Here is a 23,198-nt window from a genome sequence, read left to right as displayed (position 1 = left end):
TTTTGCTGTCATGTCACCGGGAGTCATGTCGCATGTCAGTGGGGAAGGTAGTTTTTTGCTGAGTTTGGCTTAGAGAGAGGCCATATTTGAGTAAAAGGGAAGTTTTCAGGAGATAATAGGCATTAATTATAATTAAGCATGTTATGTAATCTGCCTAGATTAGGCATTGGCTCACCAATCTCTACTCTTCTTCTATCTCCTGGTAACTGATCTTCCTTACTCTACTTCCATGTGTCTTCTCAATATCCTTAGTACATATCAGTGAGATCATGCAATATTTGTCCTTTGTTAACTGGCTTATTTTATTCAACATAAGGTCTTCAAGGTTCATCTATGTTGTTGAAAGTTTCAGTACTTCATTTCTTTTTATACCTGAATTAGGACCTTTTGATTAGATTAGGTTAGGGGAACTTCCTTTACCTTAGATCACTTTAGTAGGGCATGACCCAAAGTGGGCCTTTATCCTTTTTTTGGATTCCTGTGTAAATTGAAGAATAAAGAGCCACAAATAGTGACAGAGAAAAGCCTCCAGAAGTTGAAATCAATGGAAATAGGTGAAGAAAGTGTCCCAGGAAGAGCAATCCCAAGCAGAACCCAGTAATTAGGCCTTAAGGACAGAGGACAGATGGACCACCACTGCAATTATACCTTGCTATGTGCCTGGTTCACCCACAGCTGAGGTCGGGGAGAAGCCTGGAGGAGAAGGCAGAGACCAGGATACCCCCAATTATGCCTTGCCATGTGGCAGGAGTCCAAGACTGCCAGTAGTTCTCTTTCAGGGTGAAAGCTTCATCTGATAACTTCATTTGCACATTTCTCCTGGACTTGGAACTGTAAGCTATTAACCTAATAATTTACCATTATAAAAACTACTCCATGTTTGGTTTGTTGCTAACTGTCAACTAAATCAGAAATTGATGTCAGAAAAGTGGGGTATGTGCTGCTATGAAAATACTCAAAATGTTCGAATGTTAATATAAATGGATAAGGGATAGATTCTGAAAGAAATGTGAGATGTTTGTTAGAAAAGGCCTAGATTGCTTTAATAAATTTGTTTGGTAAAAATATGGATGCTAAAGATACTTCTGATGAAGTGCCTTACAGAAATGATGAATGTGTCATTACAAACTGCAAAGAAGGAGATCCTTGCTTTAAAATTGTAAAGAACTTAACAACATTGACACCTGATGTTAGATTGAAAGCAGAATTTGGAAGTGATGAGCTTGGATATTTACCTGATGAGATTTTCAAACTAAATGTAAAATGTACAGCCTGCCTTCTCCTTACAGATCATAGTAAAATGCAAGAGGAAAAGGATAAGCTGAGAACAGAACTTCTGGGCACAAGGGAGCCAGAATTGTTGGTTTGGAAAATTCTAAACTTCTGTAATGCAAGTGCCCAGAGAATGGTGTCCCATGTGAGAAATTAACTGAACTTGAAACCCATCAGTCAGTTTAGTGTAAATCAGGATTGGAAAAAGAGTTATCCAGAAAGAATTTGTGAAAAGTCCTATTGTCTGATGTCTGGGACCCTGTTTGACTGCATGTGAAACTTTCAAATGTTTTGTGAGATCTAGATGACCTCAAAGTGACAGAAAAGGGAGAGATTAAGAAAAATGGCTTCAAAGCAGAACCTTGGAAATTGATGTCTGAACATGCTGGGCCAAGAGAGGGAACCAACCCATGTGTGTGAAGAGGAAGATTTTGCCTCAGTACTTGGAGAAGGCATTCTTTTGCCACATTGTTCAGGAAAAGTGTGGCTACTTAGGATTCAGAGAGGGTGGGACATATTTCTCAGAGGTTGAGAATTTTGTCACCACCCCCCTGTTCTGAGGGTGTTGAGCCTGTGCTCCAAAGACTCAGGAAAGTATGGCCATCACAGCAATGTTCTTGGACAACGAAACCTAGAGCTTGGCCACCACCAAGAAGCTTTATGAGTGGGGAGTCAAGAAGATGGCCTCTGATAGGGTAGAACAACTGTCCCATGAGGTCCTGAGGAGAAGAAGACTCTTCAGAGTTAGAAATCTAACAGAGTATACCCTGCCAGTCATCAGAACAGTTGAGGACATGTAACCCTTGTTTTCCTTATAGTTTTTCTCTATGGTAATTGGAACGTTTATCCTGGAACTATCTCTTCTTTTTATATTTTAAACAGATAACTTGTTTTCTAAGTTGCATAGGTCTTTAGCCTAAGGGAAATTTTACCTAAAGATAGGCTACATGCCTATAATTGATTTTGATGAGACTTTGTATTTAGCAATGTTACTTAAATGATTTAACCCTTTTGAAATATTGTGATGGAATGACGCATTTGCATATGGAAAGAACGTGCCTTTCTGAGATCCAAAGGGTGGAATGTGACAGTTTGAAGCTTGGTGGACCCCAAAAGAGCATGTTCTTAAAGCTAATCCATTCCTGTGGGTGTCAAACCTACTGTAGATGGGACCTTTTGAATAGTTTCAATGAAAGGAACTTCCTTTTGATTAGATCATTTCACTAGGGCAGGGCCCAGGATGGGGCTCAATGCTCTTACTAGAGTATTTTAAAAGTGGAGGAATAAGGAGCTGCAGATATAGTAAAAAAGTTGCAATGATAGAGAGATGTTTCCAGAAGTTGAAATCAATGAAACTGTGAGAGTAAAGCCACAGAGGGAGCAGCCCAAAGCAGAAATAGGAATGAGGCCCAAAGGAGAGCAGATAGAAGAACCAATGCTGCCATTATTCCTTGCCATATGCCTGTTACACACAGATGAGTTCAGCAAGAAAGAGAGGCTGGAGGAAAAGGCAGAGACCAGCAGAGTCACCATTGTGCCTTGCCAAATACAGCAACTGACCTTCAGGGAAAAATCTTCACCAGAAGCTTGGTTTGGACATCTTCCCAAGCCTCAGAACTGTAAGCTTTTAACCTAATACATTCCCATTATAAAAGCCAACCCATTTCTGCTATATTGCTACCAGCAAACTAAAACATGCACCTAACAGTGGTGATCCAAAATACATGAGACACTCACTGGCAAAACTGAATAGAGAAATAGACACCTCTAAAATGATAATTGGAGGCTTCAATACACCACTCTCATCAATACATAGAACTTCTGGAAGGACAATCAGTAAGGAAATAGAGAACTTGAATAATATGATAAATTAATTAGACCTAACAGACATGTATAGAACATTGCACCCCAAAACAGCAGGATATATGTTTTTCTCAAGTACACATGAATATCATTACCCAGGATAGATAACACATTGGGTCAAAATCAAGTCTTAATTAATTTGGAAGATTGAAATAATAAAAGCACCTTCTCTGACCATATAGAATGAAGCTAAAAACCCAAAACAGGCAGAGAACTGGAAAAATCCACAAATATATAGAAGTTAAATAACACTATCTTAAAATCAGTAGATCAAAGGAAGAAATTGCAAGGAAAATCAGTAAATACCTTGAGAAGAATGAAAATTAGAACACAATATAAAATACCCATGGGATACAGCAACAGCAGTGATGACAGAAATTTTTAGTCCCAAATTCTTACATTAAAAAAGAAGGAAGAGCTAAAATCCAACACCTAACTGCACAACTGGAGAAAATAGAAGAGAACAACAAATAAACACTACGCAAGCAGAAGTAAAGAAATATCAAATATAGAGCGGATATAAATAAAATTGAGAATGTAAAAGCAATAGAGAACATTAACAAAACCAGAAGTTGGTTCTTTTTAAAAAATCAATAAAATTGTCAATCCCTAGCTAATTGTCAGTTAGCTAGAATGACAAAGAAAAAAAGAGAGGAGACACAATTAGATAAAATTAGAAATGAAGGGGGGGACATTACTATTGACCCCACAGAAATGAAAAGGGTCATAAAAAGACACTATAAACAATTATATGCCAACAAATTAGACAATCTAGTTGAACTGGACAAATTCCTAAAACACACAAACAACCATGATTCTAGAAGAAATAGAAGATCTCAACAAACACATTACAAGTAAAGATATTGAATTGGTATTCAAAGATCTCCCAATAAATAAAAGACCAGGACCAGATGCCTTAACAGGTGAATTATGTCAAAAAAACATACCAAGAAGAGTTAATACCAAACTTGCTCAAAATTGTCAGAAAAATTGAACAGGAGGGAACACTACTAAGCTCAGTCTATGAGACCAGCATCAACCCTGAGAACAAAGCCAAAAAAAGATAGTAAAAGAAATGAAAGTTACAAACAGGTTTCTCTTATGAATACAGATGCAAAAATCTCCAACAAAATACTTTCAAAGCAAAACCTACAGCAAATCAGCAGAATTATATACCATGATCAAGTGGGTTTCATCCAAACTAAGCAAGGAGGTTCAGTGTAAGAAAATCACTTAATGTAATACATCACATCAGCAAAATAAAGGGAAAAAACACAAGATAATTTCAACTGGCACAGAAAATTCATCTGACAAAATTGTGAATCCTTTCTTAATAAAAATACTTACAAATATAGGAATAGAAGGAAACCTCTTCAACATGAAAGGGTATACATGAAATAACCACAGAAAACATCTCACTCAGTGGTGAATGATACGTAGTCCTTATAAAGAATATTATCCACAATGGGTTAAGAACTGTACACTCACTGTAAAATGTAATTTTGACTTAATGAGTGACCTGAGTTCTTATTAACGATTTATGCTTAAACTATTTTTAGCTTAATACAAACATGGGTGCCTCAACATGGGTCCCTGTTCTGTTGTTTCTATTTTTCCCAAGGAATCATAGCAATTGTCTAAGATAATGAACACTGAACATTGAAACTATTTGTTCCTATAGCTTTTAGTTACTGGCACATTTATAGAACAGAGCACTTTGGGGCATGGTGTTCCTCCTGAGGGGAACTGGCCATTCTCCTGGGGATGGGCATCGTTGTTCTAAAGGGAGCTGACAAATCACAGGTTTCATGACCAACCTGAAATCATAGATTTGGTCTTACATAAAAGTGAAGCCCCTTTTGGTTGCCAATTGAAGTCTCACCCAGGAGGGACACTCTGCCTGGAATCATGATTCCAATCAGGACTCTGACTAGCTGCTGAAGGGACTTCCCAGCCATGTGAAAGTCCAGATGTTCGGTTTTCCTCCCGATTTGGTGAGTATTTGTATATAATTTCATTCTTTCCCATGTCTTTAATTGATTATTTTCTTTTTTGATTGTTCAATTGTTATGACCATTTGATAAAACCACAAACTCATTTGATTAAATAAAGTTGTGTTTGCATAGCAAAGCCTCTTCCTTAGCAAAACAGTGAAATACTGGAAGTTTTCCCTCTATGATCAGGAACAAGACTAGGATACCCAGTGTCACCACTGCTATACAATATAATACTGGAAGTTCTAGCCAGAGCAACTAGGCAAGAAAAATAAATAAATGATCTAAAAAATTAGAATGGGAAAAGGTAAAACTATCACTATTTGAAGATGAAAAAATTCCATATATAGAAAGTAAAAAAAAAAAAAAAGGACAACAAAGTTACTAGTGCTAACAAAAAAGTTAAGCAAAGTGGTGGGGTACAAGATCAACATGCAAAAATCTGTAGTGTTTCTATACATTGGCAATGAGCAATGTGAGGAGGATATGAAGAAAAAATTCCATTTACAGCAATAACTAAAAGAAACGAATAGGAATATAAATTTAACCAAGTATGCAAAGGACTTATACACAGAAAACTATAAAACATTGCTAAAATAAATCAAAGGAGACCTATAAATGGAGGGACCATCTATTTTTATGAATTGGAAGACTAAATATCATTAAGATATCAATTCTACCCAAAATGATTTACAGATTCAATGAAATCCAAATCAAGATTCCAACAGCTCACTTTGCAGAAAGGACAAGATAATTATCCAATTTGTTTGGAAATTTGTTAAGGAGGTCCAAATAGCCCAAAACATCTAGAAATGAAGAAGAAAGTTGGAAGGCTCACACATCCAGATTGTAAAGCATATTACATAGCTACCATGATGGGTGAGGTGGGGGGTATAAAGGGACCTCAAATTTTTTGAATGTAACACTTAAGAGAAAATAACGAAGAAGAAAAAATAAAAATTCAATTGCATTTTCAAAAAAAAAGTATGTGACTGGCACAAGGATGACTATATTGACCAATGAAATTGCATTGAGAGTTCAGAAATAGATCCTCACATCTATGTCCAACTGATTTTTTACAAAGCTACCAAGTTCACAACAATTGGGAAAGAACAGTCTTTTCAACAAATGGTGCTGGGAGAATGGGGTAACCATATTATAAAGACTGAAAGAGGACCCCTCTCTAACACCATATACAAAAATTAACTCAAAGTGGATCAAAGATCTTAATATAAAAGCCAGGACTATACACATCCTAGAAGAAAATGTAAAGAAGCATCTTCGGGATTTTGTGTTAGGCATTGGCTTCGTAGACCTTGCACCCAAGCACAAACAACAAAAGAAATAATAGATAAATGTGACTGCCTCAAAATTAAAAACTATTTTACTTCAAAGGACTCTGTCATGAAAGTGAAGAGACAGCAAACTTAATGGGGGAAATTATTTGGAAACCATATATTCATTAAAAGTTTTAATATCCAGAATTTATTTTTATAAAACTTACAATTCAACAATAAAAAGACAAATAACCAATTTTTAAAATGGGCAAAAGACTTGAATAGGCATTTCTCCAAAGAGGATATGCAAATGACTAAAAAGCACGTGAAAGTATGCTCAACATAACCACATATTAGAAAATGCAGATCAAAGCCGCAGTAAGACATTTCATACCCACTAGAATGACTATATATATTTTTAATTGCAAATGATGGGGAGGATATAGAGAAATAGGAACATTCATATTTTGCTGTTGGGATTGTAAAATCATGCCTCTGCTGTGGAACAGTTTGGTAGTTGCTCAGGAAACTAAGTAAAAAATTATCGTATGATCCAGTGATCCCCCTACTAGGTACATACCCAGAGGAATTGAAAGCAGGGACTTAAAAAGATGTTTGCACACCGGTGTTCATAATGACATAATTAACAATTGCCAGAATATGGAAGCAACACAAGTTTCCTTCAAATGATGAGTGGGAAAAACAAAATGTGATACATACATGCAATGGAATATTTAACTCAGCTTTAAAAAAGAATGAAGCCCCAATGCATGTGACAATATAAGTGATCCTTGAGGACATTATACTGAAATAACCCTGGTACAAGAACACAAATATTGTATGAGCTTACTGGATAGGAATCAAATATAAGAAAACTCATAGAGATAGAATCTAGAATACAGATTACCAAGGGATAGATTGGGATAGAGAATGGGGAACTGAAGCTTAATTTGTACAGAATTTCTATTTATATTGATTGTAAAGGTTTGGAAATGGATGGTGGTGGGGTAGCACATTATTGTGAGTGTAATGAGTAGTGCTGAACTATATCTGTGAATGTGGTTGAAAGGGCAAGTTTTGGGTCATGTATGCTACTAGAATGAAAGTTAGGAGCTAAAACATGGGACTGTATATCATGGTGAACCCTGTTATGGACAATAGACTGAATATATTAAATGTATGACACTACTGCCAAGTGTTTATAATAGGGTGGTATATGAGGAAAAATACACCTAATTTAAACTATGGACGATAGTTAATAATACTATTTCTATATTCTTTCATCAGTTTTAACAAATGTACCATATTAACGTAAAGTGTCAACAATAGAGGAGTACATGGGAATGCTGTATTTTCTACATGACCTTTCTGTGACCTACAATTTCTCTAATTAAAAAAAATTAAAACGTTATGCTAAGTAATAGAAACAAGGTGCATTGTAATACATATTTTATTATTTCATTTATATAAAATGTAAGTATAAATAAATCTACAGAGATGAAAATAGATTAATGGTTTTATAGGATTGGGGAAGGATAGAGAGTTTGAGAGGTGAATGCTAAGGGATATGAGGTGTTTCTTTCTGGAGTAATGAAAATGGACTATAATTGACTATGGAACTGAATACACAACTCTGTGTTTATTCTAAAACATTAATTGTATATTTTGATTAATTGTATGGTGTGTGAATATATCTCAATAAACCTCCTTAAATAATTTTTTTAAATTTACTGTTTTGTTTTGTTTTGTTTTTGTGTTTCAGCCTGCCCCCAGCAAAAATCACATCCATTTTTTCTTGATATAAAAATTTTAGATCATGTCCTAATTTTCTATGATATGCAGCCTCTTGATCTTTCCAAATGTGTCTTCTATAACTTAGGATATGCCTTAGTCTATACTGACATCACCAAAATTATTTTTATTTCATGAATCCTACATGTACTTACTGCTGCGATTTTTCTCAACTTATCTTCTATGCTGACTTTGCCTTGAGTTCCCATGGTTCACACCTGAATTTCATTAGATTACTGCTCAAAAGCTGTCTTCTCACACGGGCCTTCCTGATGACCTTATCTAAGGTAGCTGCTCCCAGCCTTTTTATCCTATCTAATTTTATATTAAGTGGCAGTTGTCATTATGTAATACTACCCTATAAATATAAAGATAAGGTTAACTTTCAGGTAGTCTGTGATAACTCAGTATTAATCTTCAGGGATGCCTGGAACTATGGTACCAAGCCAAGGGAGGAATGAGAAGTAGTAGCCAGTGATTTATAAGGTGCTGTTTAAGGTCTAAATCTACCCTGTAGACAAACATAACCAATTTGCCTATATTTTTATTAGAAATATGTAAGCTGTTGTTTTGCCCTGGTTTACTTGGTTACAGCCCAGTATTAGTGAGGTATAAAGGATTGCTCAGTAAAGAAGTGTCTTGGCTCCTCTGAGACTCAGGCCTTTTGCTTGTACCTTGGTGGTTCACTACCCTGTGCCATTGAGGAAGGACATGGGGAACTGTGCTTGTAAGTCTCAGGCCTCTGCCGTGCCTTCCACACGCTCCTGCTATTGATCTTTAAAATTACCTTAATGTTTACAAAAACCTTACGTGAATTTCAGGATCTTTTAATTTTTCAAACACATTTATATGACACTATTTGTTCAATGTTTATTTGTTTGCTGTGTGGCTGATTTCTATGTTCTCACTCATTTTTATTTTGTAGCAAATTTTGGAAACTAAGACCTTTAGGCAAATTAGGGGTCAAAATATGTCTTTGTATGGCCCAATAATTAAGAATAAGAATGGTTTTGCCATTTCCAAAGGAATATAAACACAACAAATAAAACTAAACACCACGCATAAAGAAAAGAAAATACAACAACCACAAAGAAGAAAGAATATGAAACAGACTCACAAAGCCTAAATATTAACTATCTTCCATTTACAGAAAAAATTTGCCAATCCTTATTTTATGTAAACAGGGTTCTAGAGTGTTATATAAACAGACATAAGATCAATGTTTCATTAAAAAATATAAGAGGTTCTCATATACACCCTACCCCCCACCTCCCCACTCCTCCTACATCAACAACTTCTTTCATTGTGGCACATTCATTGCATTTGGTGAATACGTTTTGGAGCACTGCTGCACCACATGGATTATAGTTTACGTTGTAGTTTATACTCTCCCCCAGTACATTCCTTGGGTTATGGCAGGATATATAATGTCCAGCATCTATCCCTGTAATATTATAATATTATTTAGGATGGCTTTGGACTTTATAGTTTGAACCTAAGTATGTATGATGTCTTACTGTTATTCCTTGATGAAAATTAAATTTAAAACCAAAAATGTCTAACTTTTTTTAATGAAAGGATAGTAATTTGCACTAATAGAAAGTGGAAACTGTTTAATACATTCTTCAACAAAATCTGCCTGCTGTAGCAGCCATGTCAAATAATTAACACTTGATTTTGAGAGAAAAATAAAAGCTTTGTGCCTAAAAAAAAAAAATCAATGTTTAACATATCATAAATGTGATAAGTGCTGCTTAGGAAAATTTAATGTGTATGTTAGTCTTCTTAATATTATTTATATGATGCATAAAATAAGCAGGATAAGTAACTTAGCAATCAATTTAAATAAGTAAAGATAAAATGCATATAAAATCCTTACTACATTGCATGTTGTGCAATGTTAATTAAATTTCAATCTGCTAATATCGAAACAATATAGCATTTAATATTATACATCATATTGGAAAAGAATGAAAAAATGTGGAATTCTGGGAGACCTCTATTATTGGGAAAAGTTCATATACATATATATTCATTTATGGATTAATGTATATTTATTTTCATTTTTTTATTCCCTGCCCCCTTGCAACTTGCTTGTTGTCTGCTCCCTGTGTGTCTGTATTTATTTTTTTATTTATCCCCCCCTTGCAGCTTGCTTGTTGTCTGCTCTCTGTGTCCACTCATTGCACACTTTCTGTATTTTCACTTGTCTCCCTTTCTGTTGCATCACCTTGCTGAGTTAGCTCTCCCCAGCAGTTGAGGGCCGGCAGCACTCTGTGGCACCTTGCGGACCCTCCTCGGCATTTGTGGGCCAGTCAGCACTCCACAGTACTTGTAGCCCAGGTAGCACTCCATGGTGCTTGTGGGCCGGTGGCTCTCCACTGCATATGGGTCAGCCTGCCTTCACAAGGAAGCCCCAGGACATGAACCCAGCACCTCCCATATGGTAGAAGGGAGCCCAAATGACTGAGTCATAGCCACTTCCCTATTTTTTTATTTTACATTTTGTTTTATTGTTTTACATCCTGAAAAAATAAAGCTCATTTTGGCACAGAAATTGAAACATTTCTTTTTATATCAGTAAGATTTAGACAATCATTTGGAGGACTCTAAGTATTAGAGTCTAGAAGAGTCATGTAATATTAAATGAGATAGAAATGTGAGTATAGGAAAAGCCTTGAATATGATAAGTAGGGAAATGTTAAAAAAAAACGTGCAGTGGGATACCTCAGAAATTTTGGTATTATACATGGTCTTGGGGGAGGAGGGTAATTGCATTTTTTAAGGTGGACATTATGAATTTCTATGTGGAGAAAGGATATTTATGCCAGAATTCATTCTTTAATCCTATGACAAAACATGGTTCAGAAATATGGTTGATTTCTGAGAGAATGCAGGTTATGTTATCGTTATTTCAAAATATAAACATCAGCAAATACAAAATAAAATGGTATGTAATCCTTTGCAATAAGTTGTCATATTATAACAAATATTATAGTCAATATTTGCTTAATGAATAGCTAAATCTCCTCTCAACAGAAAGTGTAAAAATGAGCAGTGAAAGACATATAATGTGGCTATAACTTATGTGCTTTATTCATCAGATCCTGAACAAATTGATACAGAGGATAAAAAATACTTTTACCAATTTGTCAGTACATCTGAAAGTAAAAAGTATTTGACTTCCATTTGGACTCATTGTCTGCAATAATTTTTTTACTGCCAATTTTCATTCAGACAATAAAATATTCTTAGAATCTTACAATAACCACCTAACCCCTGGATTGTTCCCTTCAACCAGACAGTGCCCACTCCGTCACATGACAGTTACTGTTAGAGTCTTCAAATCGTTCTATGAAACCATCTTTGGTTTCATATAACAAATACATTCCCAATTCAACATGGTATTCTTCAAATATTTGAAGGTGCTATCATTTATTCTCCATGAAAATACTCTACCACCCTCCCCCAGAAAAAAAGAATAATCTCAACAATTTATTCGACTTGATCTATAAAATAGGTTTTCCAGGAGTCACATATTCAATACCCAGGAATTTGTGATATACGTTTTTAATAGTAATTTCTAAGGAAATTGAAGATGAGATTTTGTACCACTCAGCAACCTCAGCTCTGTTTTTGCCTTGGTAAAATTTACATACACTCTTAGCCCTCTTGAATAATACATATATTTGTAAAGTTCTGAAGCAGGTTTGGTAAAATATCAATAATTATTATAGGTGATTAATGTAAGAGATTATTTTTAAAATGTCCCCTATGATTTTTTTATGTCTTCAACATTTTACATTAAAACTAATCCTTATAAATAAGCAAACATGAGGTGGGAATGCAACTATGGACAAAGTGGACTTATTATTCTAGTAATGGAAGGGCTTGTAACATTGATATAAAGACAGTGGTTACCAGAGGTGGTAGAGGGAGAGGGAAGAACAGGTGTAACGGGATAGTTTGGGGACATTGGCTTGTTCTGCATGATATCGCAATGAGAGGTACAAGTCATTATACATTTTGTCAAAACCTACAAAATTTTGCAGTGCAAAGTATAAACCATAATATAACCTGCAGACCATGCTTAGTAGCAATGCTTCAATACATGTTCATCAATTCTAACAAATGCACCACACTAGTAAAAGATGTTAATGGGGAAAATGTTGGAGGTGGAGAGAATGGGGTACATGGGAATCCCCTATATTTCCAACATAACATTCATGAAATCTCAAGCTTCTTCAAAAATAAGGGGAAAAAAAGAATAAAGACCCCCGGGTCAACACGAGAGTTTATTGCTCTAAAGATTCTCTACCCAACAGATTTAAGACTATAAACTAATAAATAACTGTAGTGTTGAGGAAAAAACATGATCCTCATAATACACTCGTTTTTATTGTTCAGAACTAATGGATATGTGACTCTGTTCATTTCCAGAACACCTAGAAATATCTTAAAAGTATTTGACTTTAATGTTTGCAATCTTATCACAAATATACAAGCAAATAAGCAAAACAACCAGTTTGTCAGTGTATTCCAAGATAGAATACCGAATCTGAAAAAAATTATAATTGCTTTACAAATTCAATGCATCACTACACTGAAGCAGGTGAAGGAGGAAAAGAAACTGCCTTGAATAACTTTTAAAAAGCCTCTCCTGTTACTTTTACTGGAACTGTGATTGGCGCTGGGGTTTGGTGTATGCTCAGGGGACTTGAATCTCTGGACTGTCCATATGATAGTCAGATCCTGAGCCTCAAAAGACCTGCAACTCCTACCCTCTGGTTTAATGAACTTACTCCAGCCAGCTAACAGGGATGTGAAAAAGGTCAACCACCACACCAGGGAGCCAAGAGTGCCTACAACTGCAAGCAGGAGAATTGCATCCATCATCCATGTGGAATCTAAGCCGTCTCTCAATATAGAGGTGGAGTAGACAACCATCCCAGGGTCCATAGGATGGAGGAATAGAGTATGGATTAGAACTGATATTCTACTATGAAACTATTGTGACTAGTAATAGAAGAAATTGTAGCATTGATGTGGAGAAAATGGCCATGGTAGCTGCTGAGGGGAGGGAGAGGAAAGAAGAAATATGATGTGGGGGCATTTTCAAGACTTGGAGTTGTCCTGGGTGGTGCTACAGGGATGGATCCTGGACATTGTGTGTCTTGCCATGGCCCACTGGGTCAAATAATGGGGGAGAGTGTAGAATACAATGTAAACCACTATCCATGTGGTGCAGCGGTACTCCAAAATGTATTCACCAAATGCAACGAATGTGCCATGATGATGAAAGAGGTTGTTGATGTGGGAGGAGTGGGGTGAAGGGGGTTGGGGCTATATGGGGACTTCAAATTTTTTTAATGTAACATAAAAACAGTAATAAAACAAAGCAAAACAAGAGAATAAAAATAAATAAATAAATAGACATTCCAGTTTTCGAATTAATTGTATATTATTGTACTACTGTTGGTAAGTATGTTTCTCACAAAAATATATGTTAAAATTCTGAAACTGTTGTACATGTGTATTGAGAGAAAAAAATAAGTAAATGGATGGCTGAGGTTGGGGCTGAGCTTTTCTCTATTGGTGATGGAATTTATAGAAGGAATGCAAGAATGAATCCTGTGGTACAGGATTAGGGAAGGAGACATCAGCATGAAATCATGTTAAGTTTAATAAATATAAATAGGTAGATATAGGAACAATTGTTGATGTGTGCATGCATGAATTATTATCCATACATATTGTGTCTTATTCTATCTGCAGAGTGGTCCCAGAAGCAATGACAACCCAGTAGCAATGACCACACAGTGCCCATATCTTGGTTTCTAAATGCCATTCTCCAGGAAAAGGCATAAGATCTTCTTGGAGAAATGGCTAGTTCTAGGAGTGGGGCTGAAATACAATATGAGCTTTGAACATTTTATTCTGATAGAAAGTTCTCAAAAAAACTGAAAGTAGAATTTTTTAAAAGTGGGACACATAAACCATCTTTAAGTTCAGAGTGACCAAGATTGAAACATTTGAGTCACAATTTAAATAACATACTTTGGATTAAATCCAATGCATGAAGTAAAGATTAGCAACTCCATCCTATATACATAGATAATTAAATAATAATAAAATTGTGGAAGAAGGAAGAAATCTTCCTTGCAGAAGAATCTGTAAACTATGTAATTACTTTTCACTCAAAGAAGAGAAACTTAATCCCTACCTTGAAAATGGTCTTCACATAATGAGCTATCTCCAATCAATGGATTATGGAGTGGGGCACAGGATAACTTTATGGTAGAGAAATCTGGCAAATACAACCTTAGCCAGGCAATCACTTCAGAATATACCCCTGATATGATGTAATAAGAAGGGCACGTCACCATTGCTGCATTTTATGGAAACCCCACCTCACTCTATCAGGAAAACTTTGACAAACCCAAATTTCAGGATTCTTGTGGATTATATAACAAATGCACCTCAAAATTGAAAAGGTCATGAAAAATCATCATCAATGACTAAAAATTTTTCATAGTCTAAAGGAATCTAAGATACATGACAACTAACTGTAATGCAGTATACCAAATGGAATCCTGGACAATGAAAGGCCTTATGAAAACTTAGAAAAAACTTTAAAAAGACTAAGAAGGTCTTGGATTTGGCTGAAAGCAATATACTAAATTGACTTCTTTTTTAGTGACAAATGCACAATGGTAATGTAAGGTGTTAACACTAAGATAAACCAGAGGAAAAGGAATTCTTTTCTAAATTCTTAAAATAAAACATTTATTTAGAAAATGTTTACAGAATTTATTAGAAAAGTAATGTATGAGGAAAGAAAGGAAAATAGTAAAACAGAGTATAATCAATTAGTACTACTAAAGATAGTGAAATATTTAAGAAAAGTGCAGAAGTGAAATATTTTGACACTAAAACAATATTAGCCATACCAATAAATGGAACAGAAAATCATCCAGAAAGATAAACAAATATTTATGAAATTGAATTTAATAATGGGACATTTATACCAATGTAAGGAAATACAGGTTATTAAACAAATGGATTTGGTGGGAAAAGATGAATTTCTATTTGTACAGCAGTCCAGAAACAAATGTTAAAACAAAATTTTAATCTAACTGTGACTAGACATCACCAAGATGGAAGAGTGAGATGCTCTTGGCAAATGCCACCTCACAGAAAAATTTTTTTAAAGCCCCAAGCAGAATCTGTCAGAATCAACTTTCCCAGAATACTAGCAGATAGCTCAACTCTAAATAAATCAGCCAATTAAGCACTTCAATAAAAATATATAAAAATTAGATAAAAGTAATAAGAAAAAAGAATATTTAAAACAAAATAAATGAAAAACTTAACCAAAGAATTCTGAGGAAACAGGTAAAATTTCATTATTTTTCCTGCTTATTTGAGAACAAAGTTGGATTTTTGTATTTTAACCCTTCTGAACACCATTTTCTTTAATAGATTAATCAAGGTTATGTATATTTACTTGTATAACCAATTTTCTTAACTTCTGTATTTCTTTTGTACTATATGCATGCTGTCTGGAATATACTGCGTTTTTTAAACTGTGTGGTCTGTTTTTCTGCTCTTTAGTTTTTAATTTCTTTGGTATTTGGAATTTTATGTTGTTCTAGTAATTATCAACTGCAGCAGTTTGTTGTAGTTATGAATTCCAAAAAAAAAATAGATATTGGATTATGTTTGTGATCTGGTCTGTATCTGGGCATGATTGAGTTATGATTGGGGCTTTGATTGGGCCACGATTGGGCCCTTTGGTGGGTGGGAACTAACAGATAAAAGGCTTGGCAATCTACAGACTTGGGGGCTCTTAATGTTGGAATTTTGATGTTGGAGTTTGATGCTAAAGTCTTAAGCTGGTGCCTCGGGAAGTAAGCACACAGAGGAAAGAGAAGCAAGCCCCAAGAAGAACGGAAATTTGAACCCAGAGAGAAGCAAGACCCCAGAAGGGAGGAACTCAGGAAGCCTGCACGCTCACAGACTTTGGCAGCCATCTTGCTCCAATACGTGAAAATAGACTTTGGTGAGGGAAGTAACTTATGCTTTATGGCCTGGTATCTGTAAGCTACTACCCCAAATAAATACCTTTATGAATACAAGCCAATTTCTGGTATTTTGTACCATCACCCCTTTGGCTGACTAATACATCTACCTTAGTCACTTTTGCCTCAGGATTCTGTAATTTGCTGTTTTACTTTTAAATGAAGTCTTTTCCTACCACATATTATACAGGTTATAGTCAATTAGCTTTATCTGCTGTCTTTTTTTTCTCCCTATTTGTTTTAAGAGTGCTATACATACTTCATCAGAGACTAAATTTACACAGAATTCTTCCAACTACTCTTTCCCTTTTAACATAATTTTACTCTTTTATATATTATACAAATATCACTAGTCCAATATATCCTTGGCTCATATTTTTCTTTAAAAGTATCATAGTATTTTGCCTGGTGGTCTAATATCTGTACCAGAATTCCTTGTTTGATTGTATTTTGTTTTATTATGCTTCATAGATATGTTTTTCATAAAATAAAGGTTTTAACTTGAGCAAGTCTATCAGCACCGTTTTTCCAACATCTGCTCACTTTGTTTCTCTCTGTCACATTGTAATTAAGGTTTATACATTGTCTTCTTAGAAAAAATGCTTTTGCATACTTAATAGAGTACAGTATAGTATTTTTTTTTATAATTTTTTTATTTTTTATTGACTTTGTAATAATATTACATTAAAAATATATATGTGAGGTCCCATTCAACCCCACCCCCCCACCCCCCCTCTCCCCCCCCCAACAACACTCGTTCCCATCATCATGACACATCCATTGGATTTGGTAAGTACATCTTTGGGCACCTCTGCACCTCATATACATTGGTTCACATCATGGCCCATACTCTCCTCTATTCCATCATGTAGGCCCTGTGAGGATTTACAATGTCCGGTGATTACCTCTGAAGCACCATCCAGGGCAGCTCCATGTCCCGTAGACGCCTCCACCTCTCATCTCTTCCTGCCTTTCCCCATACCCTTTGTCCCTTATGTCCACTTTTCCCAATCCAATGCCACCTCTTCTATGTGGACACTGGATTGGTTGTGTCCATTGCACCTTTATGTCAAGAGGAGGCTCAGATTCCACCTGGATGCTGGATGCAATCCTCCCATTTTCAGTTGTAATCTACAGTATAGTATTAAAATAACTCATGAGCACTTGTAAATAAACAAAATTCATGTGACCCACTTATTGGGATAGTTGCTTTATCGCAGTAGACTGGAACCAAACCTGCATATCTCCAAGGTATAGTTGTATTACTTTCTTTTTAAAGTCTAACATTGTTCAAATGAACTATCTTAGAGTTGGCTATTCAGGGAAAACATTCTCAGGTCAAAATCCAGCCCTTTTAAAAATGTAGATATATGTGTTCTTTGATTCCTGCCAGGTTCTTAATTTATAATTTTAAATAGTTGTGTATCATGGTTGTCTCACATTCCCCTACTTTGATTCTAGAGATAACAATAATATGTGTTTTGCATAGTCTTTCCCTGATTTTCTAATTCTTTTGGGTTTTTAATATACTTATTTCTGATGATAGTATATACTTAATTTTTTGCTTGCTGGTAGTTGATTAATGTGAGATACATGGCTTCTAATTTTTCTTCTTTTACAATTATTGTATGAATGTTGGGTACATTTTAATGTTTATTAGAATGTTTGTATAATTTCCCTTTCAGCAATAAAATTTGATTCCATGAACTAGTGTGGAGTTTTGAGGTTTAATCATATTTCAATTTAAGAACACTCTCCTAGTTTGACAAACTGCTGATACATATACATACAATGAGTTGATTTAAACAATGGGAATTCATTGGCTCATGGCTTAAGAAGCCAGAAGTCCAAGTCAAGGCATTGGCTAGAAGGCTTTTTTCCTCCTGAGTTGTTAATGTTCTGTTAGGTAATCCTTGGTTTCTTTGTCTTTCTTGTCACATGGCAACATCTTCTCCTTTCTCTTCCCAGTTCAACTGACATCCAGCTACTGGTTCTTCCTATGGCTTTCTCTTGTACTATTTCTGAATTTCTTCCATTTATCAAAGTCTCTAGTAATCTGGATTAATGTGCACCTTCATTCAGTGGGGCCACATCTTAACTAAAATAACATCTTCAAGAGGTTTTATTTATAATGGGTTCATCATAACTACAAGGATGTATATTAAAATTAAGAATATGTCTAAATTTAGGTACATCATTCAATCTAACACAAACATCATCTAGATAAAAATATTTTTACATTATTAAAGAACGGAAAAAGTAAAATAAAATAAGATAAGATATTCACCAAAATCTTATGTGATTGAAAGAGTCTAAATATTAATTATCTGGCAAATATAGTAAAAGTTTCCCAATCACTGCTTTATGTGAACAGGTCTGGTTTGTTAAATTTTCAAATATACATATATCCTCAAAGACACTGCTTTACGTATTATAGGTGCTCAATAAAATATTAACATGTTTGTGTATATGTTTTGTACACTGGATGAAAATGAGAACAAGATCAACTTTATTCCAAGATTGTATTGCTTAAATATAGTTATATGATCTCCAAGAACACTACTTATGAAGCTTCATTGTCCATTCCTATGAAAAAACTCATGATGGAGTAAGAAAAATGTAATGTGTTTGCATATCTAAAATGGTTCTTCTCCCACTAAAATTTTGTCCACAGAGGTTAATGTTAGGTTGTACTTCAGTAGTTGCCTTTTTCCTCAGACTCACACTACAAAAAGTAGAAGCAGAAAAGAATATTGATTGAGAATACCCTTGGCAGCCAGACTGCCTGGGGTCACATTCTTGCTCTGCCACGACTAGCTCTGTGACCTTGACAAGTTGCTTCATCTCTCTGTGCTCCCATCACCTGCTCTGTGAAAACAGATGTGGAACTTGTTCAGAGGATTAAATGAGTTAATATATGTGAATGATGTAGAAGGCAAATACGTAGAATGGAAAATTGAAAAGTGCCTTACACATGTTCAGTGATAACATGATTAAAACCATAATCAAGGTAAATAAGACCCACAAAAAAAGTAGAACAATTCTGAGGTTAAACTATTTTCATAATTTTCACAACTCTTGAAACTCTTCCTTCTTTTGTACATGTGCTCTTAACAGCTGCATGTTACTGTGGCTTTGTTTCTGCTTTTCTTAATTTCCTTGCCATTTGAATGTACAATAATACTTTGTACCACTCACCCGTGCTCCTGCTCTATGACAAACATGCCAAGGATTTTGAAGAGATTCTTGAGTTCATATCCTAAACTTGTTGCTGATCATGGGTCTAAGCATTTTTCATATTATTAGTAGGAAAGAGTGTGTGAAAGGGTAAGCATAGAAACAAGTTTTCCACAAGAGTCATAACCTACTTCACACCAGGCAGTAGACCATTCTAAAAGTCTTATCTCTAGAAGTGTATCTCTCTGGCCCAAAAAGACACCAAAAAAATATAAGTAAATACCTTTCTCTTTTACTACTAGTACCACATTGATATATCATTATTTACTCAATACCTCACACTGGAGAAGAGCAAATATTTTTGAATTCTGGGAAATGTGGCTTATTGTATAAAGTTCAAGAAAATAAATATACCTAGATAATCATGCACACTATTTTTTCCTTTATTCATTTTTATGTCCTGAATATCTCAGTTCTCTGGCTCAGAAAAAAAATTTTTGTTGATAGGTGTTATAGAATTCCATTAGGAAACTCTCATGAGTGGAGACTAGAGAAGAATTCCACTTAGCATTAAACCAGATTGTGAAATTATGGTGAAATAGAAAAACATAAGAAAAGCCTTGAAATCAATAAAAGAGGAAAAGCACAAAATAACCTGTAGTGGGAAGTATGAAAAAATCTTTTCTCATAAATGAACATGGAGGGGCCATTTCATGCTTCTTCTAAAAGTTCTTGCAATAGGGATTTGTCATTATCTGGGTCTGCATTAGACATTTAAAAAAATAGAATTTTAGCTGAATAAGGCACATATAACAAATGACCATTTCCACCAGGTATCAATCTGAAACACTGCCCTATCTTAGAGTATTTGGATTATGAAGACCTAGAGGGAGACAGGAAATTTTATACTAGGGTCCAGGAACCAATCCTCATGAAAAACTTCTCTCTTAAAAACACAGATAATTTTAATATTTTCAAACAGTCAAGACCATATCTAAATACAAAACACATTGGTAAATAGAATTATGCAATAAGTTGTTATCCATCTATAATATTTATTAAGTACCCTCATTGAAAATAGTATGAAAAGAATATGATTAATTTACATTGTATTCATACACATGCCTTTTGCAAGACAGCCATTATATTTTACTATGTTACTGACACCATTACAACCACTGAATTATCTTCAAGTGCCTTCAGTTACTTAATGCAATGTTAAATGAACTTATGTAAGTACATCATATATCCTCACTCACTTATGCACCTATGATCTGTATCATGTATTATATATGAAAATATATTTTTATCTCTATGGTATAGATATAAATAACTTTTTTCATTCCAAAGTTGGAGTCTGAACAGTAATTTTTTGAAATAAGAGGGACACCATCTATGTATTTTATATACATAAATGCCACTTTCTTCTTGTCTTCAAAGACAATAGGTAAACTTGTTAAAAAGTTTACAGTAAAGAACATATCAAGGAAACAGAAATACAAAGGTAGAAAACACACACTGGGAAGAGAATAATAGTATTGCTCACCTACATTCTATGGATTTTTATTATCATTGTACTCAAGATACTCAGTAAACCCTCTCCACTGATTGAAATGTCTGGCATTAAAATGACAGTAGTTCTATTTGTAACAGTGTAAAATGACAGAACTAAAGTTGCAAAAGTCTTGTAAGTTCATTTTGTTTCCAGGAAAAGAACATTTCTTATGATTGCAGAAACCTGACCAGGCTTCAGATACTGACTCTTCAGTTTTAACATAGATGCCTTCACCTCTTTGTTCCTTAGAGTGTAGATAACTGGGTTTAAAATAGGAGTAAAGATAGTGTAGAATACAGCAAGGACCTTGTCAGCTGAAAAACTGTTGAAGGGCCACACATAAGTGAAAATGCATGGTGCAAAGAATAAAGTGACTACAGTGATGTGGGCAGTCAACGTAGAGCGGGCCTTTGCCATGCTGGCAGAGGAGCGATTCCTAACTGTGACAAGTATCACAGTGTAAGAGATGACCAGGAGGAGAAAGGAACCAGTAGAAAGAAAGCCACTGTCTGCAACTATTAGTAGGCTAATAACATAAGTGTCTATACAGGCCAGCTTGGTCACCAGAGGGAGGTCACAGAAAAAACTATCAACCACATTAGGACCACAAAAAGGCAGGTTAACAGTAAATGCCAACTGGCTAATAGTATGGATGAAGCCTGCACACCATGAAATGAGGACCAGAATAATACACACACGGCGGCTCATGATTGTCATGTAGTGGAGCGGTTTGCAAATAGCAACGTAACGGTCATAGGCCATAGAGACAAGGAGCACCATTTCACTGCCAGCAAAGAGGTGAATAAAAAATATATGTGTTAAGCAGGCTTCAAAGGAAATAACCTTGCGTGCTACCAGAAAGTCAGCAAGCATTTGTGGGGTAGCAAAGGTAGCTACACATATATCTATAAAAGAGAGGTTTGCAAGGAGAAAGTACATGGGGGTATGAAGGTGGGCATTCGAGGTTATAGTGAGGATGGTAAGAAAGTTGCCCAGCAGAATTCCTATGTAAAGTAGTAAAAATATGGAAAACAAGACAGGTTGGAGCTCCTTAGAACTAGAGAGTCCCAGCAACACAAATTCAGTCACTCGAGAAAGGTTTGTCTCACTCATCGAATTTGGAAGGGTTATATCTTCAGCTACCTGAATAGAGGAGCAAGGGAGATAAGTCAATGAACTGAACGTATGTTCTATTTTTCAATTATATCTCTGTATTTTGGGATTCTAGTTTCTATTTTTTTTAAATATATTTTATATTTATTTTTTAAAAGATACATAGCTCACACAAAATGTTACATTAAAAACTATAGGAGATTCTCATATACCCCACTCCCCACACCCCCCACTTTTCACACATCAACAACTTCTTTCATTAGTGTTGTACATTCATTGCTTTTGATTAATACATTTTGGAACACTGCTACAGAGCTTGGATTATAGTTTACATTGTAGTTTACACTCTCTCCCAGTCCATTCAGTAAGCCATTTATTTTAAAATCTTAGTTCCCCTTAAGGCATTGTCTAGGTTTCCAGCATCAGACCATTTGTTTCCTTATTGTCCCTTTCAGTGAGGGCACCCAAATCCATCAGTTTAATCCTTTCTTATATTCTGTTGCCTTCCAAATCTCTATCTGCAGCCTAGACCTTTCTCCTATTTCCAATTTTTATTCTCATCTTTCCAATGTACCTTCCTCCTCTTGAGTCTCTATGAGCACTTCAATTTTTACATACAAAATTTAACTCTTCATATTTCCAATCAAACCTGCTCTTTTTAAGCATTTCTTATTTTGAATCATGATGTTAACCTCATTCTAGTTATCTAAGGAAGTCTTTGTGTACTTGTGTGTGTCTATATATATATATACACAATACAAAAGTATATTATTGCTCACAGTGTTTCTTTTTTTCATTTAATATGTTTCCTGGTTTATTTTAATATTCTTCATGCACTACTTAAGATACACTAGCTGCTCTAATGGATAAACCCTAAAATCTCAGTAGTGTAACAGTAAAAGCTTTCTCTTACTCATGTAAAATCCACTTGGCATTGGGCTGTAAGGGGCAATATGTTTCATGCTTTCAGATTGATGGACACTCTGACAACTTTAACATGGTTTTCAAGGTTGCTCCAAGGTGTTTGAAGATCATATGAGAAATTTGCCAGGCCTAGAAGTGACACATATCACTC

At 35.1% G+C, this 23,198-nt stretch overlaps 1 protein-coding gene across 1 annotated transcript; it reads right to left on the bottom strand.

Annotated features, from left to right (window-relative positions):
* Positions 1–21,148: 21,148 nt before the first annotated feature.
* LOC101430853 (olfactory receptor 4K15-like) lies at positions 21,149–22,123 on the bottom strand. Its single transcript, XM_004482708.3, has one exon. It carries the CDS (start codon positions 22,121–22,123, stop codon positions 21,149–21,151), a length of 975 nt encoding a protein of 324 aa, XP_004482765.1.
* Between the last annotated feature and the right edge of the window lie 1,075 nt (positions 22,124–23,198).

Source organism: Dasypus novemcinctus, chromosome 3 (assembly GCF_030445035.2).
Source record: "Dasypus novemcinctus isolate mDasNov1 chromosome 3, mDasNov1.1.hap2, whole genome shotgun sequence".
Lineage (NCBI taxonomy): Eukaryota > Metazoa > Chordata > Mammalia > Cingulata > Dasypodidae > Dasypus > Dasypus novemcinctus.
The sequence above is the reverse complement of the archived record's forward strand: the minus strand, read 5'-3'. Positions and strand labels throughout refer to the sequence as shown.

Coding starts and splice junctions, on each gene's coding strand:
- LOC101430853 (XM_004482708.3), bottom strand. CDS start 22,123: ATGAGTGAGACAAACCTTTCTCGAGTGACTGAATTTGTGTTGCTGGGA.